The sequence below is a fragment of the Siniperca chuatsi genome, linkage group LG4 (assembly GCF_020085105.1).
Source record: "Siniperca chuatsi isolate FFG_IHB_CAS linkage group LG4, ASM2008510v1, whole genome shotgun sequence".
Classification (NCBI taxonomy): Eukaryota; Metazoa; Chordata; class Actinopteri; order Centrarchiformes; family Sinipercidae; genus Siniperca; species Siniperca chuatsi.
Genome location: NC_058045.1, coordinates 23600318 through 23627000, shown reverse-complemented (window position 1 = coordinate 23627000; position 26683 = coordinate 23600318). Strand labels below are relative to the sequence as shown.

General features: G+C 41.1%; 2 protein-coding genes across 4 annotated transcripts in view; both read left to right on the top strand.

Annotated features, from left to right (window-relative positions):
* Positions 1–318: 318 nt before the first annotated feature.
* Positions 319–24133, top strand: edc4 (enhancer of mRNA decapping 4). Of its 3 annotated transcripts, none has more exons than XM_044192886.1 (30): positions 320–588; positions 2085–2247; positions 2377–2485; positions 2832–2931; positions 3601–3787; positions 4038–4185; positions 4510–4614; positions 5832–5944; positions 6183–6266; positions 6419–6514; positions 6735–6834; positions 7226–7406; positions 7744–7810; positions 8132–8223; positions 8471–8652; positions 9247–9326; positions 9844–9976; positions 10072–10367; positions 10575–10805; positions 11223–11324; positions 11567–11710; positions 11962–11998; positions 12349–12496; positions 12895–13050; positions 14333–14448; positions 14548–14713; positions 16064–16250; positions 17170–17389; positions 18465–18628; positions 21542–24133. In XM_044192886.1, exons 1-30 carry the CDS (start codon positions 501–503, stop codon positions 21723–21725), a joined length of 4179 nt encoding a protein of 1392 aa, XP_044048821.1. In that variant the 5' UTR covers positions 320–500; the 3' UTR covers positions 21726–24133. The 3 variants fall into 3 exon arrangements, with proteins under 3 accessions (XP_044048820.1, XP_044048821.1, XP_044048819.1); XM_044192884.1 differs by having other exon boundaries at positions 8468–8652; XM_044192885.1 differs by lacking the exon at positions 10575–10805 and having other exon boundaries at positions 319–588; positions 8468–8652.
* Positions 24134–25131: 998 nt separating this feature from the next.
* nrn1la (neuritin 1-like a) overlaps positions 25132–26683 on the top strand; it is a 72941-nt gene continuing 71389 nt past the window's right edge. The window contains exon 1 of the mRNA XM_044194240.1: positions 25132–25392. Within this exon, the coding sequence (XP_044050175.1) occupies positions 25335–25392 (58 nt within the window). The 5' untranslated portion in view covers positions 25132–25334. The remainder of the gene's footprint in view (positions 25393–26683) is intronic.

Below are 26683 nucleotides of genomic sequence, written 5' to 3'. Positions count from 1 at the left end.
TGAGTGTTAACCACTTTGCATCTATTTGGACATTAGTACGACAATATGAATGCTTAAATTAAATTTCATGATAACAGTTGGTTGAGTATATTAATCTTTCAATTTATTACTTCATGCATATGAAATATGAAAAGTGTTATTTGTTCTGAGCTGCCACCTTGATGGCTTTAAAGTATGGGACACTAAGGATTTGGTCTGACTTGCTCTAAGGGATTCTGACAAATACAAAATAGAGAAAAGTGTCTGTCCAGCTGGATTTTTGTGGGTGCCACAACACATTGGGGTTGTATGCCTTGTAGTGTACACTATGTCTGAACCTTATCACAAGTTGAGGTAGGAACCAATGACCTGACACAGACATGAGTCGGAGCCTACGCCGCGTACATAACGGAAGTTTAGACGGTTGCTCTGGGTGAACGAAGGGAACACTGACAGCATCGCATCAAACAAGAAATAATTTTCTCCCCCTAAATTAACCCAGTCTTCCCTTTCCCTCACACATGGCGTCCAATTCTAATATGGATATTGAGGGTGCGACCCAGCATCTCCGGGACATACTCAAGCTCGACCGTCCCGGGAACAGCACCGGTAAGTTGGACCGGGAATGAAAAGCAGCTGCGGTAGTTTAGGCCGCAGAAGCTAATGGAATGCTTGCTAGCTGGCTAAAGTGGTACCTAGCTAACGTGAGTTAGTTTAGCGCGCCGCTGTGCTGGAGTAAAGTTAGCTCAACAGCAGTTTCACTATCTGTTAACTAAAGGCAATCCATCGCGTGGAAGCACAATTTGGATGTTAATTAATTTACACAAGTATTTTGTCACTAATTTCCGCGAGGCAACGAATGTGTTCAATTTCGTCGTAATGTTAGAGCGCTAACTGCGTCGGAAAGGTCTCTAGTATTTTATCGTCCCCAGTGTTAGCTAGCTACGTTACGAACCAACGTTAGCTTATCGTTATGTCTCATTCTATTTTCTGGTATAGAAAAACTGGGTCGTTTGCTGCCAAGTGACGAAAAAGTAAATAAAATGTTTCGTTTATTCGAAAATATCTCTGTAACACCTGCTCATTTGAGGCTTCAAAGCAGTACATTTTGTTGTGTCACATCGTTTAGCAAGAATAATTTTACTGCTCTCAAGAATTAGCTTCAGCCTCCAAAACTGCGTAGAAGGTCGGTGTTTGGCTAATTTGGTTACACTCATTTCAGGTTTGTTTGTGCTACTTTCAATCTAGTAATAATCAGTCATTTAGAAACTCACACCTGTCAAAATGATCTAGTGTTTTAACGAAGACACTACCGGCTTTAGGGAAATTGAAGAAAAGGAAACACAGGTGTCTTAAAGTGTAAACTCAATCCTGCTCCAGAATATCCTCCCTGAACTAAAGTTATTTACCTTTTTTGTATCGCAGTATTTTGCTGTATTTCAGCATACACCAGTACACCATATTCACATACATATGTTTATATGGTTATAGACTGTGGAGGAACATTTAATACATTTGAGCATGTGTATTAGCAAGGCTTTGGAACTGGTAATCGTAAAGTGAATGCAGTCATTATTAATGTTAATAGTGCCACCTGTGGTTTTCCTGCTTTGATTTATCATTATGTGTATGAAAAAGGTATTATGCTACAGAAAGAAGGGGATTGATTGGTGTCTGCAGGGGAGAATGGTGTGATTAGCATTTTGCAGACACCATTCTCCTTACATTAAAAGCATATCAACAGGTATGTAGTAGGAGCCTTTCCAGTAGTAATTTGTGACTGTTTGTCCAAATAATTAAATATATTAAAACTATAACTAAACATTTTAATAACACAAATATTTATACTATTATCAAATTAAATCATTTGATAAGGATGATGGTGACATGATTTTTCTCTAATGGAAGATTGCAGAATCACCTCCAGTTATTTGAGTTTAGTTACTGAGGAGTAGGGCAGATATTTGATTACACTCTCCCTGGAATATTAATATCATCCGAATGGGGCTTTACCAATATAAGAAAGTTGTAAATTCTGACTTTCTGATAAGTAAAACTATAGTCAATATGTGAATATTGACTTGGCATTCAATGTCTTTCCTCAGATGCACAATCAAGTGACGGTCTGAGAATGCCGTCTTTCAATGGAGAGCTGAATGGGTTATTGGGAGCAGCAGGTCTTCTAGGAAGCAGTGATCGCTCAACCATGTCAGAATCTACCAGACCCATTTCCACAGACATCAGCAGCGCCCAGGAGACTCAGATAATGTGAGTGGGTTCTTCGAATCAGTAACTTGCACAACTTTGCTGTTAGGCTGAATTTGTCACATGAAGCATAAGCACATAGAGATGCATCCATATCCATATTAAACTTAAATGTATGTGCTGTGATTTCAGCTGCCTTTCAGGTGATGGCTCCACCTGTATCCCCATCACCTCCAACAGTGTGGAGATTGTGGCGAGTCAAGATTCCAGCATCAACAGCAAGGCTCGTGGCAGCAACAAGGTAAGAAGCCAAATCATCTACAACGAAATAGCACTGTCCATTTTGTGTATACATCAGCAAGACAGAAATGTGGACACCTGCAACAGTTAAGAGCTTGCTTTTGTACAAGTGACAAGCTACTGTTCTTTCTAAAAATTCAGATTCCTGAATCCCTGAAAGGGGAAGGAAGAGTTGATTTTACTGTATATTACCACAGAAGTAAAGGTTTTATGAGTTTAGTGCTTCATTTTGAATGGTCTAGTTTTGGCTCTTGAAGACCTCAGCCTCATGGTTTAAAAAAAGTCATTATGAACTTTGTTCAGAGATTATTAATTAATTTTGAATGGTGAATTTGTTTTTCATTCAGGTGAAGATTCAACCTGTTGCCAAGTACGACTGGGAACACAAGTATTATTATGGAAGACTGATAGCCGTGTCCAACTCCTTCCTGGCCTACGCCATCAGAGGTGAGAGTCCTGGAGTGCCTGTTATTTCCACCACATACCACTACAAACCTAGTGGTATGGTCACTGTAGTTTTTGTTAAAAAACAATCTAAACAACTAACTCTTGCTAGTTTTTACTCCGTTGTGTTTTGGATGCTGTGTTTTGTGTATTGCATGTCGTTCGTTTGATGTTTTATATTATAACGTTTGTTTTGCTTCAGCTACCCTCAGGCAGCAGGCACTCTGTATTCCGCCATATTGCCCAGTTAGTGTCGTTGCCTTGGCAATGCGCGTCCATGAATTTGGGGGGCGGAGCACTGAAGGGAGACATGTATTTGTTTGGCTGTTGAGTTCAAATAGCAACAATCTTTCTCCAGAATCGCTTGCCCCAACCATGTCCCTGTTACTCTGGATAATACCCACCTCACTGTTTGCAGTTTACATAGTAATTTTCTTGGTAGAAAGTATTTCTAATGAAAACTGGTGTGTTGGTGTATTTGTGTGTGTGTGTGTGTGTAAGAGGGCCACAGGTCTAGAGTAAATGTCCTAAAAGTATTATCCCATTCCTCTAAACAGATGTTTTGATATAACATGATGAGATCCTATGAGTTTATAGTTTTCTCAAGTGAATCGAGTGCTGTGATACCCAGGCTCCTTGGTTTATCTTTAAAATAAACCTCTCCTCCCTCAGGAGCCAACAACCATGCAATGATTCGTGTCCTGAGTGTGGGTTTTGCTGAGCGCTCCCTACTGAAGGGCTTCACTGGAGCTGTCACAGATCTGGCTTTTGCCCACCTCGACTCCTCCCTGTTGGGTTGTGTAGATGAAGCGGGCAACCTGATGGTCTGGCAGCTCACCTGCACTGGAAGCAAGATACTGTATCCTGACATGTGGGAGAAACTGAAAAGGAGTGTGTAGGAGGATGTGCAGGTCTATGTGTGTGTCTGTAGAGTGGATGTTACTACTTGTCTTTGCACTGTTTATTTCATCTTATTTCTGTGTGTACTTGTAAGTGCAAATAATCACTCACAGCAGCCCAAACTGCACACAACACAGCCTGTTTTTGGCATAGTAATCAGTCAAGAAATAGTCTTTTCTCCCATTTTCCTTAACCCATCCTCCCTACAGTGATCAGGTGGTGGTTCATATCCGACGGCCAGAGGATACGCCGCTGAACTCCCACCGTCGCCTCATCTGGTGCCCGTTCATCCAGGATGACAATGAGGAGAACCAGGATGACACCAGCCAGACTTTAGCCCTTCTACATGAAGACAGGGTATCAGTGTTGTTCACAGAAATGTTTGTCTTAGACACTGTTTTTACAATTTAGAACTTCAGACATTGTTCTTGAATCAAAATGGATGCCTCAAAAGAATATACTTGTATAAACATCTCCACTTATACAGTAGTTAAGACGTAACATGTTTTTACAGTCTCATGTCAAGTTACACATAGGGGAATGATCATACACACATGCATGATTTTAACTTTACAAAGAAGAAAGAACCCTGGTATCAGATCAATACTCCCTTAGTTAAGGTATCAGGAGAGAGAAAAGTGGGAACTTTGTATCCCTAATGTTATCCTCTTCTCCATCTAGGCTGAGGTGTGGGACCTGGAACTCTTGAGAGCCAACAACAGTAGTTGGCCCATTGATGCCACAGATCTAAAAGAAGGCCTCATCACAATCAAGGGACATACCCAGGTAGGGGTCAGGATAAAGCAGTAATGTAAGAATTCTTGCAGATTGTTGAATAGCGCTTAACCAGTCAAGTATTAATTCAGTGCAGTACACTCAAATGATTTTCTGCTACTGTCCTCAGGGCTTACTAACTTTTAAAAGTGGTTGCCAGGCTGGCAATCAGGCATCAGCTTTTGTTTGCCAAAACTGAAAGCATGGTTGCCATTTTTAGTCACCTTATGTTTTGAGTAATTAAGATACTATGCAGTTATACGTCAGCTTAATAATGAAAATGTGACATAAAAGAATGTTTAGAAGCTTTATTACATTAACTGAACAAAATTGTTTGTAGTTTGTTTTATTTGATACTTTACACAATCAGTTAACGTGTCCACCCTCAATTCCTGGTATACAAAATACCAGCATTTGTGATGTTGACGGGTTAGTCGAACTTTTCAGCCCATCGCCCCATCTGAGTCTGAACACAGTGTAGAAACAGAGTACAGTGTTCCCCTCCCCTAGGTTGACTGGTTTGGAGGGGCAGGGGAGTGAACGGGCCGCAAGGGCGGGAGGGTGGTGTAATAACTGTCAAGGTTCGTAGACAAAACAGTTGTTTTTTACTAGTCATCATTATTGGCTTAAGCTTATGGCATTTTACACAGCATAAATTAGCATAGCAGCTAGCGGACTTTTCCTCTACTCATAGCTTAACAATTCTACTTTTTCTTACTCACCGTTGGTTTGAGTCACTGCATCTCCCCACAGAACACCACGGTTGAATTTCAGCGTTGCGTAACGAGTTGCCGTCAATTCGAGTAATGTTTACTTCACCTGTCTCCCCTCCCCTCCGCTCCGCTCCGTCTGTGTGCTCAGTCCCGCCCTCGGTGAAACACAGGATGCAGACAGAGGAGAGTAGAGAAACTAGCTTGACCGGTATGCTGGCATCTATAAAAGGAATTGATAAGCTCTATGGCATACGATTTTGATGGATTGGACAATTTGGAACTGGAACCGGTTCTCGATTCCCATCCCTAGTTGCCACTGATGACAAGGCCAAGAATTGGTTGCCAGTTTCTCAAAATGGTTGCCAATGGCAACCTGGCAACCGTTACTGTCGATATTTTCATTAGAAAAAGTAAAACCACAGTGAGAAAAAAGTGGTATGCTGTATAATTTTGGGTTTGTTACATAGATTCCTTGCGGTATTGATCGTGTATGTTGTTTCATGTCTGCCCCTCCAGCGAGTCAGTGAAGGGGCCCTGTCTCCAGATGGAACCGTGTTAGCCACAGCCAGCCATGATGGATACATCAAGTTCTGGCAGATATACATAGAAGGGGGACAGGACAAACCGAGGTAAGCAAGGAGGGTGTTTTTTACTCATTTACTTTTACGCTGTATCATGTAAATGTAAATTCTTATCACCAAAAAATTGCTGAATTTTCTGAACGAAATAAAACATGAGGTCCTTGATGTAGTCTGTCACCTATTGACTTTTTGTCTGCGTTTGTCCCTCTCTCCTACTCTGCGGTTGTGGGTTGTTCTTCCTATCTTTTCTTCACTTTTTCACTTTTCTTTACTCTCTTTCATCCAGATGTCTTCATGAATTGCGGCCTCACAGAGGACGTCCCCTCTCCTGCCTTCTTTTCTGTGACAACCACAAGAGACAGGACCCCGAGTTAGTATACACCGGTGCACACACAGCTTTTGGGGAAAATTGTGACATGAATATATTCATCTGAGGCTGTTGCTGTTTGAATTTTAGTTGGTTTACATTCTCTTTCTCCTCATCTTTGTCACCTCTGATCCCTTCTACTTTGCTCTTTGTAGGGTTCCTTTCTGGCGGTTCCTGATTACTGGAGCAGATCAGAACCAGGAGTTAAAAATGTGGTGCACTGTTTCCTGGACCTGTTTACAGACCATCAGGTTAATGCTTTACTCAATCATTATAAGTCCTTTTTATGCACCGTGTCCTGTGTATGTCTGCCTGGAAGTCTCCTATCAAATAGATGCTTCAGATCAAATCCAAATTTAGTTCTCAATAGATTTGTGGATGTAAGCTCATCCCAGTAATTTACATTGTTGTTTAAGAGTACCAGATTTAAAGATACTAATGGAGGTGTTTTTTTGTTGTTGTTTTTTTTAGGTTTTCTCCAGATCTGTTCAACTCATCAGTTCTGCCAAGTCTGAAGGCCAGTCTGGACCTCTCTGCTGAGTATCTCATTCTCACTGACGTACAGAGGAAGGTCAGCACAATGTTGTCAGTTGTGTGGTTTAAGTCATGTTCACAAGTAATTGTTTTAACAAATAATATTGCTCAACCACTTTTTTCCCCTTAATAGATATTTACATTTTAAGCATTTTCCTGTCACTTTTTAATCACTCAATGTCACTCAATTGATCTACAGCATTAATCTGAAGATAAACACTAAGATACTCAAACAAAGAGAGAGCCAGTTTGAGTTAGTCTTGTTTAAAAGGCCACTCTTTCTATAATTAGGGTTAGTCTGTCTGTGAAACTGTCCCAATTATTTTTGAAGTGCTGGACTTTTTGGACCAAACCATTTTCTTTGCCACCGACATTACCACTTTATGCTCTGCCTAGCTTCATACTTTGCTGATGTCATTCTTTGCCAGGTTCTGTATGTGATGGAGCTGCGGCAGGACCTGGAGAAAGGCAAGGCCACTTTCACAGCGGTATCAGAGTTCCTGCTGACCCACCCTGTTCTCAGTTTTGGGGTTCGGGAAGTCGCCTACAGCCGATTGCGACACACTGAGGTCCTCCCTGCAGAGGAGGAGAGTGAGAGTCTCACAACAGGTGCGCATGTGCACTCATACACACAAACACATATACACTTGCATCACTGCAGTCTTTTGATCATTTCTGTTACCAAGTGATTTTTTTCTATCAATATATGGTATGTTCTTAGCCATTTAGATATTCCAAGAGCTGTTACACACACACACACACACACACACACAATGTATTTGTTTCATTTATTTCATCTTTCATTTGGTATTTTTTTGGGAACACTGCTGAATTCAAAGGGGTCATTAAATATGTAGCAGTATTGATCCTAATTAACAGCTTTACTTTGTGTGTGTGTGTGTGTGTGTGTGTGTGTGTGTGTTTGTTTGTTTGTTTTGTCTTCCAGAGGGCACTCAAGGACCCACAGAGTCCAAGTCTGGGATCCAAATTAAACTCTACTGTGTTCACACCAAGTAAGTTTCCTCCTACTATCTGATGTTAGTGTTAAGATCGTGTTGGCTTGAGTGGAATAGAGTTAAGCTAATGTCCCCAAGGGGTAATTTGGCTTACAGACATAATAATAATAATAATAATAAATGCAAAATTACCAAAGACTAGATTTTCATTTCTAACAGTCAAGTTAATTGAATCACAATGTTTCAGATTTTGAGAAGCATGCAGCAGGTCTGCAATTATGTTATTGTGGAGTCCGGCGTGAGAAGCTTGCGATGGGCCTAATTCTTAATAATTTGGATGGTCTTAAATTTGTTGTTTGTGTCTGTGTGTGTTTTCAGGAGTCTGCAGGATGTCCAGATCTGGTTTCAGCCTAACTTGAGTTCCAGCTCTGCAGTCTTCCTGCCCCATTCTGATTCTCAGGATGGTTTTGGTAAGTCATAGTCCCAAGAATTCAAAATAATGCAGACGTAAAGGACAAATCCATCACAAGCATTATTGACCAGTTTTGAACTAACAAATGATAAAGCTTTTCTCTTCAACTCCAGCTCTCCTCCTGCGCCCTCTCTGATCTTCCCTTTTCATTTCACCTCTCCTCCCCTCCATCTTTTGCTTTGGTTTTTGACCTCACATATTTGCCACACAAATGAAGCATACTCAACATTTTGTGTGTCCAGCAGGATTTTCAGACCATCTCACTGACCAGAGCTCTGACAAGGAATCGGGAAGTGGATCCCAGACCGACCTAAGGAAGATCCCATCGCTTCCTGCTCCCACTGACTTCCTGTCAAACTCGGCCACCAACAGCGGGACGATGCCCAAGCTGATGACTCCCGATGCCTTCATGACACCAAGTACTTCGGTAGGAACACATACGAGCCTTGTACTACTACTGCTACTCTCTACCTTTCATTAATAAATGTCTGGTTGATGTCTGAGTTTCACTCTAGCTTGCAGTTAACAAAACAGTCAAAAACACTGAAGCATGTTCAGTGCAAACTTGTTCATTTGCTGAAGCTGAACATTTGTCGCCTAGCAACATCTCGCCCCATGAATAGCACCTCCTCCCACGTATCGGTCGAGTGCTGCTACCAGCACTCGGTAGACACAAGCCCATAACCCTGTTAATACACATTCTGTACAAACTAAAGGCCTACTTTATCTTTGGCTGTTTGAGTTGTACCTTCATGTAAACTCAAACAGCCAAAGATAAAGTAGGTCTTCATTTTTATCCATGTGTGAAGCGAGAGGCAGGGAGATTCTTAATATCTTCGGTTTGAGATTTCATGTGATTTCCTGCAAAATGTTAACTGACAAACATCGAGAAGTATGGCATGGAAAATTATGCAGGATAAAAATGTAGCAACAGTGTTTGTTTTTAACCATTGAGTAGTTAGTGATTTTCCAAACCCTTCATTATATTTGCTGACGTAGATCACTTTTTTTGTCACCCTAGGTTCCAGCTTCTCCTGGCAGCAGCGCCAGCAGTCTGACCATTGTGACAGCTATCAGCAGCAACTCTGACTCAACTAACAGGTGAGCTTTTTATATGAAGTTTAGAAGGGATAAGATTGTAACAAAGTGATTATTAGTGACCAGCGTCTGTAATACAGAATCTCCAGCTGAAATTTTATGATGTGGTAATGTGAAACATTCTTGTCATCTCTGTCCTTATTATATGCACTTGGAGTCATTCCAGTTGGAATTAGATTGTATGGGTCTTTACAGAATGTTTACAACAATGCACAATTTCAACTATTTGAATTGTTAAACTTCTTCAGTGCTGATTACCTCAAATTATCCCAGTTATATAGACAGAATTTACTAGTACGGTGTTTCCTGTTGGGGTATTTCCTTTAGTGTTAACAATGGTATGTTTGACTGTTAACTATTGACCATTGCTACATATCAGCCTCTGTCTTCCTCTGTTAATTTTACATACGGACTCTGTTTATCACCAGTAGATTAACATATCCAAATAATTTCCTGCTCTTCTAGTCACACATGTAAAAATGTATCCCTAAGTGCAGTATGTCTGTGGTACTGTGTGCAGAGCTATAGACGATGTCAGTCAGAGTCCTAACAGAGCAGAGAACAACAACAACAGTAGCAGTAGTCTGGCGCTCTCCACCAGCAGCCCAAGAGCTGCTTCTGCTGTACTGCTGCCTGGACTGGAGAACCTACAGGTAGGACCTGACACACACTCTTACTTCTGCCAGCCTCTTATTACTCTGAATGACATGATCCTTTTTTCCATTACACTCCTCATCTCTCTCTCCAGGCTTTAGAGTCCCCAAGTGGTCCTCTTACACTTGACAGTCCTCAGATTCTGGATTCTCCCCTCCTGCCACCTCTGGCCTCTCCGACCAGGGCTCGCTCCCCTGATGTCATCTCCTCAGCCTCCACAGCCATGTCCCAGGACATGCCAGAGATTGCATCCCAGACCCTGCAGCTTCAGCGTGGACTAGTGTCCAACTTGGAGCCCTTACCTCTTTCTGCTCTCCAGACTGACAGCATGGCCTCTGCTGCATCTGCCCTGCACCTACTCACCTCACCACGCACAGCCAACAACAACAGGTACGTTTAATTAACGCTGACTTAATGTTCACAGCGAATACAACACTTTGAAGCTGTCAGCAAGGTATATAAGTAATATTTTAAACATGCATGCATTCTGAAATGCTCACCAGTAATTTAAAGCATACAGAAATTATGGGAGACAAACTTGTAAAAACACCAGTATGGACCTTTTTAAATTAACAAAACGACTGTTTTCCGTCTCAGTCTGTTGCCCCTCGAACTCGGAGGTGCAGATGGGCCAGTGGGTGGGGCAGTAGAGTCAGAGCCCAGACTCAGCCACACCCCATCTCTACTTGAGAATGCCTTATCACAGGAGAACCCTGGGGTTGGAGGAGGGTCCTCAGATGGTAACGGTAGCCACACACCTTGGCCAGCTGCGCCTGACATCACTAGAGAAACCAGGAACAGTCTCAGGGACAATGGTCTTGGAGACTGGTAAGAATTTACACGTACAAATACATTTAACAATTATAAACATACACATCTACATGAAAAATTCACGAAGTTCTTACATCTTCAGTTGCAAAATCTGACCACTACTCTGGGCAAATATGACTTTTATCAAAGTAAAACTTAAAATTGGATTTGTGTATTTAATGACTTTTTGTGGGATTGTAACAATGAGTTTTTACAAATGGAAAATGATTACTGGTGAACCTGTTTTGTATCTGGACATAGATGCAACTTAACGTAAACAAGCAGATGCATAAGGTTTGCAAGCATAAATCAAAGCGATGACATGGCATTGATACTATGACCATGTCAGTTTATCTTTCATGTCTGTGTTGAAATTGTAAATGCTGTGAAAAACATTTATCAAAAAGCAGTTTGTGTCACATGTCTGTGTTGTAGTTCAAGAGAGGAGTCGAAGGACAGACACTTGAGCTCACCTTACCATCGACACTCCTATCACCTCACACAGAATGACAGTCAGGACGGTGGCGCAGAGCAGAGGTGACACAAATGAACACACCATCTCCTTGTTTATGCAAATAGACACATCTAGTGTCATCCTAGATGGAAGATATCACAAAACAAGGCTCAAGACATATTCAGTACTTTACTTAAGGTTTAAAGTTTTGATTTTATTGACCTTTTCCATGATGATTACAGAGCATGTGACATACACTCTACTACATAGACTACAGCAGTTGTCTAACTCTGTGTGTATCTGTCTGTTTCTGTGTTTGACCCAGTGACCCTGATGATGAGGTGGCCAGCCTGGCATCGTCCTCAGGGAATTGTGGCACTCGTTCGTCTCACAGACTACCAGTTAAGGACTGGAAGACTTCACCACGAGGCTCGCCAAAAGTAAAAAGGAAGACCAAGAAAGATGACTGGTATGTTGATCTTTGATAGTGAAGGAATCCGAGTACGGAGTGGGGATGTAATAAAAATACTATTTAGCAGTACTTCACAGTGTGTGGCAAGTAATTGAATTGAATTGTCTACAATTATTATGTTGAAGTGCATAATTTGCTCAAAATATTTACATATGCATGTGTATATACACACATAAACATAATACTTGATAGTTGAGTCATTGGTTTGAGTATTATCGTTAAAGGTGTTTGCACATTCTTCTCCTCAGTGAATCGTCTCTGTCCAGGCAAATGGACTCTGGTCAGGTAAGGTGATCACAAAACAATCTATGGATATTGGTTAGCTTCTTTTATATTCATTAACTGCCACAATGATACTATCAATGGAAGAAAAGTTGTTTTTTATGTTTAAATGATTTGTTCTTTTGACAAAAACACATTGTACCTAGCTTTGACGGTTAATTGATTTTTGGCCACTAGGGGACAGGAAAAAACATTGCCACCAGCTTATAAAGTTGCTATTTCTAATCTGTTAGCAAATATTTGTCTACTTAATTCAGCGTTAAACTAAAAAAGTCTAATTCATATGTTTCAGCAGCACTTTCCCTGGGTCCACTTTGTCTTCTTTTTCAATCATTCTCTCCATATCCCCATAGATGAATGCAGAAGTACAGGACGAGTTGTTGATGCTCCTGCGTAGCCAGCAGAGGGAGTTAACTGAACTGCGTGGCCAGATTGAAGCCATGCAGAGCTCCATTATGGCTCAGGTAGAACACGTCCTGACCAACCACCAGGAACAAGAACGTATCCTTCAGTCTTTTGTTACTCCATTAACTTTTTTGGTAGTTAGTTCATTTTGCATTTCCACCACCTGTAAAACTTTTTGTGAAAAGCTTGAGCCCACTCTGTACCCAAGGCATAATGAACAACTGTGATGCCACTACTAAAAAAAAAATTGAATAATTTGAAAGCAGTAGCAACATGGATTTTTCTTTGGTCACACAACCTGAAGCCTGGAGTTAACCTTATGTAGATAAGATAATTTATTGATGCCCAGAGTGGAAATTCAGGAAATGCAGAATGATATTTGGAACACGTCTTTTCTGACAAACCCCTACAAAGTTGTTATAACAGTACAAATGCAGGGCTTGACGAGCCATCTACATCATATTCTTGTGAGCCTTGACCTTTCATGACCACAGAGCGCAGACTAGAACAAGTTCTTGCAGAGAGTCAGAATCATCAGCAGCAGCTTCAGGAACAACTCAGCCAGCAGCTCAGCCACACCCTCAGCTCGGTGCTAACCAACAGAATGGACAAAGTGCTGCGAGAGGAAATGAAGAAAATAGTCCCGCAAAGTAAAGAAGTGTGCACACACACACATACATAATTGAGAACAAAATCAGCAATCACAGAGTCAGAGGCAACAGAGCAGAGCTTTACTCTGCTGAGACCAAGTGGACTGTTTGTAAGAGCAGTCATCCACACTTGTGACCAGATGATGGTGGTATTGCACCATTTCGTTTGTCAGTTGAAGACGAGGAAGATTTTAAGTATAAATCTAAACGGTGTTTTCGGTCTGCATACGTTACACACTGGTGCCTCCTGTGTCCTGTCTTTGGCTTCTCTTCTCTTTTCTTTCAACCATCTTGCAAATGCTTGGTTAAGGAGACTGAAGTGTACAGATCTTCTCTCTTTATCTGCTGTAGCTGTGTCTAAGGTACTTTCAAAATTTGTACCATTCCTGAATGACACTTAAGGATGCCTCGTGTTGTTTTCTTATTTCCTGATCTAATTTTCTTTAGTTGTGTAGTTTATAGTTTATCTTTCAGCTCAGGCAGCTCTGTGTTCAGTTTATAGCCAAAATTTACTTTCACTGTTTTAGTCATTTGAGGCATTTTGCGGCAAAGCAGATGTGAAGTTTTATGAACAGAATAGCTTATATTCTGTTCATAATAGCTTATATTTTAAGTTATCACCATTGATCGTGCCCATTTTATCACCACAAATCTTTGCTGAAAACCTAAATGTACAATTAAGGGATGCACCTATCCAACTTTTTCTCTCCCGATTCCCATACCTCACCTCTGGGTTTCTGCCAGTAGCTGAAATATTAACAAAGAAACTGTATTTAATGTGGATAGGTCATGTTATGGCCAATTCGCAATTCACTTAATAAGGTCAGTATCTGTGCTGATAGCAATCTGACGAATCGGATCAATGCATCCCTTATCTAAATCAGCTGTAAACACTGCCTGATTAGCAGGCCCTCAATAGTTAGTAAAGTAAATCTGGTCTGCTTATGGTCTTCTACTTTATTTTCTCTAATGCAAAATTTAGTTGTGCAGCATGGGAAAATGGACATAGTGCACACTAGACCAGTACATCAATATATTAGTGTTATTTTAATGCTTGAGATCATTCTAGGCATAAGATGAATTAGATATAATAAAGGCAGCCGAGATGTGTTAGACTGCAACACTAAAGTTAAGCAGTGTTTGGAGAGATGTTTATTTGCTTCGCCTGCCCTCTAATTCGAGGATGAGATGTTCCTGTCTTTTTTTCCTCCAGCCTTGGTGTCATGCCTAATTATAGGGGAGTTCTTGCTAATCTGTTTTGCTTATTCTTCCCCCTCTCTAGCAATCTCTAAGAGTCTGGAGCCAGTGACAGGTCAGCTGAGCAATACAATTGCTGCTAAGCTGACTGCTGTGGAGGTCACCCTTAAGGACAATGTTAGCAAGGTGGTCAAATCAAAGGTCAGTGGCTGGCCCTGTATTTCCTGTCCTATCCTAACTCTTCATAATATCACCTACTTTCCCCCTGTCCTTCTCACTGTACCAGCTTCCTGTTTACAGAACACAACGGATGCAATTGGTCGAGCAGCAGCTGAAGCGATGCAGGGGCCCATCCAGGCAGCCTATAAAGACGCCTTTCAGAGCATTGTGTTGCCCGTTTTTGAAAGAGGCTGCCAGTCCATGTTTCAACAAATCAACGACAGCTTTAAACAAGGCACACAAGAATGTAAGGCAATCTTAACAAACATCAAAATGTGTTGTTTTGTCAGCAAATAAATATCAAAATATATTGGTAGATATCAAGATATGACCTAGTGCAACACAAGATCAAATTAGTAATTTTTACTTGGATCCTGTTGAAATAGACTGACCATCCAGACACTTGAAAGTTTTGGAACTGTCCCTTGAAGCTGTTCTGGTGGCTGGTGTCCTTATGGAGACACTTTGTATTGGTACTTTATTCATGTTGGTTGTTCCCTGTATCTAGCCCTGAAATCAGGGTCTATTTATATGGAAGTCTAATTAAATAACCATCTCTTTTAAAAAGCTCAGGGACAGCTTTTGTAATGCCTTTTCAGACTGAGCCAGGGCAATGATGTGTTGATAAGCAGTCTATTTATTCTGAGATTGTGCTCATGCTCTCCTCTGGAAGCTGGCAGCAAGATGTTTTTTAACATCAAGCCTTTCATAATGTAAGCAGAGAGGAGACACACACAGTTAGCCTGCAGTAAATAGGGAGGCCACAATACCTCTCTGAGCATGTGTGCTCTTATGAACTTGTTCCAATTTAAATTTAATCCACAGAGTTTAGTGTTTTGTGTGTAAATATTGACTGTAACTTGCTGAATGCTGCATTAACATCTGCACTGCCATCTAGCTACTGTGCAAGTCTTCTGCTGTGTCGTTAATTCCCAGAATTTCACTTTGTCGTGGGTGCGTGGTGTTAATACAAAGGCGCATGTTGGTGAACAAATTAATAGGTAGAATAAACAGCACTACAGACTACTCTCTTGACAATCTTCAATTTTGTAGTGCATGAGTGTTTTATTACAATAAATGGGAGTTTGGAATTATTTTGTTTGCATGAAAAGGATAAATTATTGAAAGAATGTAATTGCTTTGGGGGACAAACAGTCTTAACATCTATCCATCCGTTCTGCTCCCATGAGGAATATGGGAGTTGAAAATGTCATGTTGCAATTTTTGATCACAAGGAAGCAAAAAGGCTTAAAAACTCACAGAAAACCATCCCTAATTAATCATCAGCTTATGGTGTTGTTTTGGCCAACCTTTTAGCAACCAACTAGGTATTTACATTTTACATATGGGCATCTGACTAGAGAGTTCTGGCATCCAGAACTTGTTGTATATTGAAAATATAGTAATCAAATTTCATTCAAATAAAGGCTAATCTAGTAAACTTGAATTTGGCATTACTGCTACCCTTTCACATAATGCTAAGTCATTTGATCCAATGTTAATATCGAAACTATTGCTTAATGTAGTTTTGAGTGTATTTATGAGTTTGCTTGTGTGAGTGGGAGAACCAATTTTCTGTTGACTTTCATCTTTGTAGACATCCAACAGCTTGAGACCCATATGAATAACCGAAAGCAGAGAGAGCAGGAGACACGAGACCCCATGATTGGCCAGCTCCAGCAAATGATTGACAGCTTCCAGAGCTCCACTGATCAGCTGGCCACTAACATCACAACTAATGTCCGGGCCGAGGTCCAGCACCAGATCCAGATGATGGTGGGAAAGTATGTATCCTAACTATCCCTCATCGATCGCACTGTTTGCCACTTGTGGAAAGCCGTTACTGAGACCTTGTTTTTTGTTCACATTTAAATAGAATTGACTCTTGCCTGAAACATTTACACGTTTTGTCCTATATTCCGTCATTTAACTACATTTACATATTTCCCTAAATATGGTAATGCTCTAACTAGACGCTGCATGCCTACTCTCATCAAATTAGTTTGTTATTGTTTTTATTGTTTAAATTTTAGTAAACTATGACATGCCCACTCAGTGCTATGGGCTGTAACCATCCTCATTTTAAAAGAATCCAGCTGTTGACTGATATTACTTGCAGTGATTGATCTGATAGCATTGATTGACATTCCAAGCAGATATTTTGAATATCAGATATGCATATCGGCAGATGCCTATGCCTGCAGCCCTGGCCTTATTCACTGCCTATTGAGCAGGTGCGTAATGGATTGGAGAGTAGAAACAAGCAAAGCTTAATCCTGTGGCTAATATAAGAACATAAATTCGATCGAGTCTCTTGTTCCCTCTGCAATTAATTTCATGGCCTCTAGAGTTTATAGATTTGTCGGGGGTGGAGCAGGGAGAAAGTTGGCCAACTAAAACTTTACAATCTTGAAAGGGAAAAGACAACGCCGGACTGTGCAGAGCCAAATTTTGTTTTACCCGGAGATTCAAATCATATCAAACTTGCCAACATAGGGACAAGATTACATTAGCAAAAAGCGATTGAATGAGGGAATTCTTCCTGATACTATTATCTTCTGAAGCACATATTGTATATACAGTCATTGTGTCTTGATTTAGCCAGCCTGCTACAGTGCAGTATAGTGGTTGAAAGCACATGTAATATTGAGGATAACCCTCTTTCTGTCCTCACGTTTCTTGTTCTGTCCTTTTCCTCCCCAGTTTGCAGGAGTCTATTCTTAGCCATGTGCAGCGAATTGTCAAAGGGGAGGTAAGTCTGGCAATGAAGGAGCAGCAGGCTGTGGTCACCTCTAGCATCATGCAGGCAATGAGGTCAGCGGCCAGCACACCCGTCCCCACAGCACACCTAGACTACCAGACACAGCAAGCCAACATCCTGCAGCTCCTCCAGCAGGGCCAGCTTAACCAGGCTTTCCAGCAGGTAACACACACACACACACACACACACACACACACACACACACACACACACACACACACACACACACACACACACAGATATAACCAGGTGTAGCACTTTACATATTGCAGTCTCTTCAGCTGAACTGTATTTTCCAACTGTTAAAGAATGCAAACACCCTCACACAATTTGTAATCATGCACAGATACACATGTACGTTCACACACAAAAGGCCCACCATGACTACAAGGCCCAGAATATACTGCAACAACAGTCGCACTTGCAGACAGTCCCCTCTTTGACCACTAGTAGCGCTATGGAGCAACCTTCTGTGGGTCCACGTTTTTTGTACTATTCACAAGGATGCACGTGATCACACAGCCACATGATACACATCCAGAGTTTTCACGGTATTGCACTGATCGACAGTTGGTTTTTAACAGTGAAGGAAATACATTTAACACATTTTTTAGACCTCCATACATTTTGTTGAAACACTGAATGTAAACTCACTAGTGCATTAGCTGTGCTGCAGACACTCATTATGCTTGCGTTTTCTCCTGAGTGGCTTTGTATCTAAACCTGCTCTAAGTGGCCGCTAAAACTCTTTTCCCCTACATTTTCCATCCCCTGTAATTCAGTCTCTCTATTGGCTATTTGTCATCATTCACAATTATGTGCATAGAATTCAGTTCTTTTGGATTGACTTGAAAACATCAGACTATCCTGTCTAAGGATTTTATTAGAATCCCTGACTTATTTCCATGCTTAGCAGATTGTTGGCATGGAAACATCTTGCAGTTTTTGTGGTCTAAATAAATTTTGATGACAACAGCAAGAATTGTACTATCTTTACAGACATTTCTCTGGCTAGTAACATCCAAATACTAAGGAGGAAGTGGTTTGTGGCCAAACCCTTTCTTGCTTTAAAGTTGGACTACTCCTTTCTTCAGAGGGCTCACTGCAGCTGTACAGGAATGTTTTTCTTATAGATTTATTGCAGGGAAAGATATTTGAACTTGAGTTTGAGTGTGCAAGGATTCATAAAAAATTATTAAATCTGAATAAAATGCCCTTTCTCTTATTTTCCCCCCAGGCTCTGTCAGCGACAGATCTGAACTTGGTCTTGTATGTATGTGAGACCATCGACTCTCAGCAGGTGTTTGGTCAGCACCCCTGCCCTCTCAGCCAGCCCGTGCTGCTGTCGCTCATCCAGCAGCTCTCCTCCAACCTTACAACCCGCTCTGAGCTCAAAATCAGGTGAGGAAACCAAGGTTATTTCGTGTGCCATTTTTGGTACAGTATGTGATTTTCTTTTTCACTAACTTGCATCCATAACAACACTATTCACTACTTGAGAATTACACAGATCTCCTCAGAGGATCAGTGTAAACATTCAGTGTTTAAATTTTCATTGTGTAATTTGCAGATGAAAACTGAAAGTCAAAACACAGTAGACTTGGAACAATTTCCAAATAATTGATGATCTGCAATATCTGTAATTTTTTGCACATTAAACAAATTTACTTCATGATGTTTCAATATTAACACATGAAATACATGCACTGTTTCTGTTTAAAAATAATAAAAATTTGATCTTACCTGTATAAATTTCATATTAGTTGCAGGATATTGTCTCACACCACTGTAGTTTGATGTAAGACCTGTCTTGCAATGCAGCAGGCATAACTTGCAATTTTGGAAAATGTCATTGGGTTTAATCAAAAACCTGTGAACTCTACAAGCTTACTTCTTCCCAAAATGTTTAAATGATAGCAGTGACACATTTTGAATTGCATTACACGCCTTTTCTCCCACACAAGCTGGATCCTGTGTTTCCGTCGATCAGTAACAAGGCCAGCCTTTGCCTAAACTTTTGCACCCCATCTTATCTCCATATGTCCATTATTCCTCGTCTCCTGAGTGCTAAACTGCTGACCCCCATCACCCTGCTCCGTCTGTGCCCTGCTACATGACTGTCCAGGGAGCGCAGATGATCCTGTGAATAGCACCGCAATTTTTAGATGCTCTCTATCGTTCTGTTCTTTCCAAGTCCTTGTATCTTTTAACCTGTCGTTCACTCTTGGACTCCCGTCTGTTTTTTTTGTTCTTTTAACAGAAAGGTCTTGTTGTGCTGTTATTCTCAAGATGTGTGAATGTGTCTCCTGAGAGAGCCTCTGACTCATTCACTTTATGTCCTTTTCTCTTAAGAATCCTTGCTCCCCGGTAGCTCACCTGGCAGAGCGCACACCACATGTACAAGGCTGAGTCCTTACTGCAGTGGCCCGGGTCCGAATCCAACCAGTGGCCCTTTGCTGCATGTCATCCCCCCCCTCCATTTCCTGTCTCTCTTCAGCTGTTCCTATCAATTGAAATTATAATCTTTATAAACAAACAAAACCAAGAATCCTTGCATCCCGTGGTATAAACCAGCACAAAAATGACAACATAAACCACCGTGTTCTGAACAGACACATTACAAACACTAACAACAAGTAGCATTTGCATTTTGGAACATAAAACAGCAAACTTAACAAACTACTCAGTCCAGCACTAGGCATCATGGGAAATGAGGGCTGTCGCTACAATATGTAGTCCCTGGACGATGTTCTGCCATTATTTCAACAGAATGTACCAGAAGGGAAAACATCTTGGATTTGTGCTACAGTAACATTACTGATGACGCATTTCGTGCCCGTTCATACCTTCTGCTTGGCTTACAGCTTATTAATTAATGCTAAAAACTGGAAAAAAAAGTGCATCGTGCGTCCCTAATTATTAGGACAGAGCGCAGTCATGGTTGGATGGGTTTGTGGTGTGAGGGAGTTCAGTAGATGGAATCAAAACAGGATAAATCACAAAACTTCTTAACATCTTCTCACTATTGCCTGCTTTAATGGCTATTTGTATTTGAACCATGCAGGAAAACTCTGTGCTCTCGTGAGTAAATAGAAGTCAATTAATATTGGGATAAGACAAAAATCACAGCAATTGTACATTATTTGTTTAAGGTTTCGCACAAGACAAAGGATCCTTTTTTTTTCTGTACTCTGATTGATACTATCTTAGAAGAATCAATGACAAATTCCCAGAGAGAAACAAAAGCAATCTTAGGATTGTTGCGACCAGAGAAGATCGTGAGCAGGATCGTTAGCTGGTTTTGAAGAACTCATTTTCCAAACGGATGCGAGAATAATGTGAACTGAGAGAGCATGAATAGCAACTTAATGTGGGTTTTCGTAAGTGTTTGAAAGGGTTAGACACTATTTAGTTAGCAGATTATCTCCTGCAAGACATTAACTAGCTAGTCGGTATCTGTGATGTTATGTGCAGTGACATTAAATGTCTCTTTTTAAAGTGTGTGTTGGCAGTGTTATGGGGATTTGATAGACCTGCGATGTGTGTGTGTGTTGTGGAGAACTCTGGCCGGAGGCCAGCTGGCGACGTGGGAACAGCTCTAATGTTAGACTGGGATCAGTTAGTGCTCCGGAGATGGAAATGAATGGTCATTTCAACTGTAAAGACACTGAGGGTGTGAGATCAGGATAGAAATAGAGCACTGCTGGACAGTCTGACCACCAGATGTCTGACTAAAACAATTAATTGAGTAGTTAAATGTAGTGTAGTGTAGTCTGAGTGTGAGGACATTGCGCAAACGATGGTGGCACACCTTAATTTCTGCTGTGCTATTTGAGTGAAAACACAAGGTACACATTCACTCAGTGGGCTGGGAGCCAGGAAGGTGATCAAGGACAGCGCTTGACATTCAAACTGCGAAAGAATGCTGAGACATTGATAGAACCGGCCGTTCTCTCTGTCCCCTGCAGCTGCTCCAACGGTCAAAACACAAAGTCTATGCAAGTTATCCTTGTACTGCTTTTATAGCTGAATGAATGAAGTTTCAGAATGTAGATGTGAAACTTCTTTCATTTCATGTCATTTTCTCCACATAAAACAAAAATGACCACGGCCTCTTGTGCGAAGTAAAAAATATATTTCAGCCCGTTTTTTTTTTCTTGATCCTGCCTCTGCCTCATGGCTAAAGATTGTACTTCTTGGCTTAACAATTTCTTTCCTGCTCATACTTACAGTAGATAATGTGTCTGACTACTAATGTAAGTCGTCTTATGTCATCATTATCTGATGTCTCTGTCCCTCTGTGTCCCTGTTCAGCTACCTGGAGGATGCAGTGATGAATCTGGACCACAGCGACCCGCTGACAAGAGACCACATGGCCGCCGTGTTGGCCCAGGTCAGACCGAAGCTCTTTGCCTTCCTGCAACAGGACCCCCACAGCCCGCTCAGCAAGAGGGCGCGGCGCCTGATGATGATGCTGCAGGGTCTCGTCAACCACTAGTCGATCATTTGAAGCGTGGTGCAGAAGAGTCGTTTCCTCATAGATACAGATCATGAATCCATTTTTGTTATGAGTCCATGAATGTTTTAGAGGAGAAAGCAACTTCACCCCACTTTGAGCAGTGTCTGTTGGTTGGAGATGGAAGAGGAGAGCTCCTAAATGACTGAGAAACCTCTCGCTTGGTTCAAGAAGAAGGTCCCCTCAGCCCACCTGCCCCTCCACACAACCCTAAATCCAGCTCTTTCTCCCCCTCCCATTAGTTCCCATTCCTCCCCCTGCTCTACCTGCACCCGTGAAGTGTCAAGTTAGGAAATAGAAACTGTTTTTGTTACTCTGTTTGTTTTCCTGGACAGACCTTCAGTGTAAGACAATAATGTTCTGGACGACTCCTTACGTTCCCTGTAGATGCTTCCAGACCTTCAATACTGCTGCTTTCCCCCCCAAGAGGCATTCTGGTCTCTCATCCTTTTATCCCATCAAGAATCAAAAGACTGTCTCAGAACCAACAGCCAGAGAGCCTGAAATTTCTGGTCGTCCCCCAGACACATCACACCTGACGCTCCTTTGATGTCCCTTCATCCAAATGTGCATAAGACTCAAAGAATGTTCAGCTGAGTGGTCCGCAAGACCAAACGTTGCTGTTTCTTTTGTTCTACTTGTGCTCCTCTGACCCGTCAGTCAGACACGTTAATTTCCAGGATACTGAACGAGTTGTGATGCAGGGGATACTTCTGAGCAACAGAAAGAAAGTACGCTAAAATAAGACATGTTTCGCCTCAAAATGTCGCCTTGGATCTTGGCCTTAAGAGCAAACAGCAGGCTTGGACACATTTTATTTTTCAATACAGACCAGCATCCTCGCTAGATCTATCTTGGAATTCAGTTGCTGCAGGATTATGCTGTCCTCAGTTCGTTTTTTTTTTTTTTTTTAAACCAAGCTAATCCCGGCAACCAAAAGTATGTAACATCCAAAGCCATTTTATGTTTGTTGCATATTTCCGTTCAGTTATTTCTTAATGGGTTGGAGACGACAACCTTGCCAAATCGTTGTCAGTGCTTTGAAGAGGATCAAAATGTTGAATTGTTTTACTGAAAGTTCATAGAATTTCTTCCTGCGTTTGAAGTATTCTGGATGAAAATCATATCTCATTATACTTTTTACATTTGACCTTGTTTTCTCAAATCATTCTAATGAGGGTTTCTGAAGGATACAAATAAGATAAAAGGATGACAAATATCATTTTTGAAATGTAACAAATATTTGCGAAGGTCCTCCAGGCTGAAAAGAATTCCCCTGTAAAATCCGAAATGTTTGGAGCCCAACATCGAGTTTGGCAGCCGTCCATGTGTACAGCTCTGTCCTGTAAATTGATCAGACTTCTCCCCATGTTTTCCTCTGTATGTCAGACCCTTTTTTTATATAAACATTTAGTATTTGTAAGACTTGTATACTTGCTTTAAGAGTTGTCAACTAGTTATAATACATAATAAAAACACTTCCTAAACATAATTGTTACTGATGATGTTATTTTATCAGGATATTCAAATAATGTTTGTAAACTTAATGTGCAGTTACTTCTCATAGGCTGTAGGAGGCAGCACTTAGACTGCAGATAGTCACCCTGCTTGTCTTTTCGGTTTTAAATTCTGAAAGCATTCCTGGTCCTACAGTATCTGTTTTACACTGAAAAGCCTGCATTTAGGTTGTAAACCATTTGTTCATCTTTAAAGTGTGTTGAAAGTGTGTGATAGTTTGTGTACAGCCCACAACACATCATTGTTTAATTGCAGGGTGGCCACACTGTTTTGCTGATTGTAAAATAAAGGTTCTGTTAATTTGACCTCTGTGTTTAGAATCTGTTAAGTTGGATTTTTCTAGCAAGTGCCTTATTGCATTCTACATGTTTTACTTTAACATTTGATCGCTTTTGGGCCTTTAGACAGCTTGTAATGTTCTAGCATTATCCCATAGCAGTTCCATTTAACTTTTACAAGCAATTATGTCATTAAAAGGTTTTGGGGTTTGTTTTTTTTCTTTTGGTTGGGTCTGAAGTAAGGCTCAAACAGCACAGTGGAGGAGAATCTGTATGTTTTGTTTGCAAACATTTGGCTACCTAAGACAGTTGACTTGGACCGATATTTGAATTTTTCATGAAACAGAGAGAAGTACTCTTTTGACCACCTTCACCTTTGAGTTACAGACCCCGGTTTATTGTCCTGAGAGTAGAAGGACGGGTTGACTCCTGCTTTACCGTGAGTGGGAGCTGTGTGTGAGAAACTGGCCTGAGGCTAGTGTGTATTTCATCTCTTTCCTTTTTGTTCATTTCCCTCGGCTTGGATGGCTATCTTGTATCTTTTACAGTTTCTTTTACCCTAAACATTTTTTGAATAAAAAAAAGACTTGTTCAGTTTATTGTGTCTTTATTTGTATGGGGGGTTCCCTCCAGAGACAAAGTTAGAACAGCATTATTCCCTGAAAATGGGGATTCAGAGCTTTGCTCATGGGCACTTCAGTAGCCGGCAGCGATGGAAAGTAACTAAATACATTTACGCAAGTACTGTTCTTAAGCATAATTTTGAGGGTTTTTTTGCTACTTTATACTTATACTGGAGCACTATTCAAAGGGAAACAATGCACTTCATACTCCACTACATTTATTTAACAGCTTTTCAGATAAAACTGTTACATTAATAAACATACATATATGATACATTTACAAAATACTATACATTGTTAAGAATTAAAACCGTGGTTCCCAACCTTTTTGGCTTGTGACCCCTTACAAACAAAGCAGTGTCTGGTTGGGGGCCCTTGTCTATGAGTTGTTAGCAGTTCTACCACAGAGACATTTACCCTTTTAAACTTTTCAGTTGGTTCCATTTGTTCAACTTTTGCTGGCTCATAAAGGTAATATTATCCAATATTTCACCAAAAAAGCAACTAAACAAGTCAGAAAAAATGAATATTAAATTGTGTAGGAGAACTTTGTGTTCTCCTCTCAGTTCTCCCATTAATCATCTCACGACCCCTCACATTTATCTTGTGACCCGTAGGGGGGCGCCCTACTCCTAGGTTGGGAACCACTGGACTTGACCACCTAGTACCTAACAGTGTACAAAGTAGTTCGGTCGGCAGCTTCAACCATCTAATAATGTCATATATAATAATACATCAATCACAAGGGCACTTTTCTGCAGAATGACACTTTATGTATAATTAGTGTAAGTAATTTATCCTAAGGATCTGAAAACTTCTTCCAGCACTGTCACATCCCCCCAAAATCCTCCCAGCATCCAGCCGTCCATCCAGACCAGGTCTGACTTCATGTGCAGCACATCGGGGACTCTCTGAGCTGCTGTATAACTTCCTCCTTCCTCCTTCCTCCTCCTCCTCCTCCTCTGCACGGACGCGCCCTCCCCTTGAGCGGAGCGGATGAGCGCACGGTGGATGCTCTCGCACTGGAGTACAGAGCTGCACCAAAGACAGGAGGGGAAACACTCTGACCAGCACTGTGGAGCGGGACAGTGTGTGCTGCCTTTTCTTTTGTAAGAACAACTTGGGAATTTCGGCGAAACTTGTGAGGGCAGAGGACGATTTGTCGGGTCAGCATGGCATCTCTGATGAACTCTGCGTGCCTCCTCTTCTTGCCTGTTGCTCTGCTTATGAGTAAGTACTGAACATATTTTAGTGATTCTGTTGCAACTTATATTTCTGAACAAATAACTTCCACTGCAGGAGGGAGATTTTTTGTTAGTAGTTTTGGCTGCGAGTCGTTGTGCGTAACTGGATGACACAGATGCAGATTCGGATTACTAGTGCTTTAAAATGACTGATCTTGATGTAGGCTATTTAGATGGTCTGCTGCTATAGACTACGTGCCTCATCTTCTAGACCTGACTCTGCCCCGCATCCCTGTGCACTGCAAGTTAGAGGGTCCCGTAGCTTCCCACATTCATCTCCAGCATCCCGCGGAACATGTGCCGCTGCTACAGGAAGGGACCAGGGGAAAGATCATAAAAAAACAAAAAATAGCCTAAAGGTTTTGGTTGCAGCAGGCTGAGTGTTTCTGTGTGAGTGTATTTGTTCCCAAAGGTGGATACAGGATCATTACGCAAACTGCCGTCGTGATTTTCATTGAGTGTGATCTGGCTGCATCTTTCCAGCTCTGTTACACACAGGCAAACAGCTGCTGATAAACAGCTGGAGTGGAATATAATAGCATTTCCCCCCAGCCTTAGCTCAGTCAGGTAACTTATACATTATAGTAATAGTGCAGCAAAGGTAGATTCATTCATGTTAAATATGCAGATGATGGGAACCTTTTATGTCAAACTGATAGTAGAGATTCCTCGTCTGATTCCCACCTACCACACTGCAAATTAACTCCATGCAGTGAAATATATAGACTTATTAAAGTGAAGTATGTTAAATTAGAGGGTTACTCCAGCAATTTCATATTGCACTTTCATAAAGTTGAGAGACTTACAAGAGACAAAAAAAAAAAAAGAATAGTCAAAATCAATGCAGCGGAGGTCGAGGTATCCTGACTTTTAGTTCCCAGAATGGGTCAAGCTCCAAAAAAACACTGGATCCTACATTTACCATGAAGCAACTTGATAGCATCTTTCATTAGTGTGGTAAAAGCCATCATCTTTCAGATTCTATGTCCACAGTTTGTGATGAAGACTTTCTGTTAAAAATGTACTGTCTCTAAACTCGAGCCGAGATAACCCAGATTACATCACTATGACATGATCAGGGTTTTTTTTTTTGGAAAGCTCCCTCCAGAGCCACAGAAGACATTACACAACAGTTTTCCCAGACTACATAGTACTCTTCATGACGAGTAAGCTGAACTTGATGTGTAAAACTGGTGGAGTGGCCCTTTATATGAACAAAAATATTGAATTACATTGGCATTTGAAAAAATTCTGAAACCACATCTAATCCACGTTAA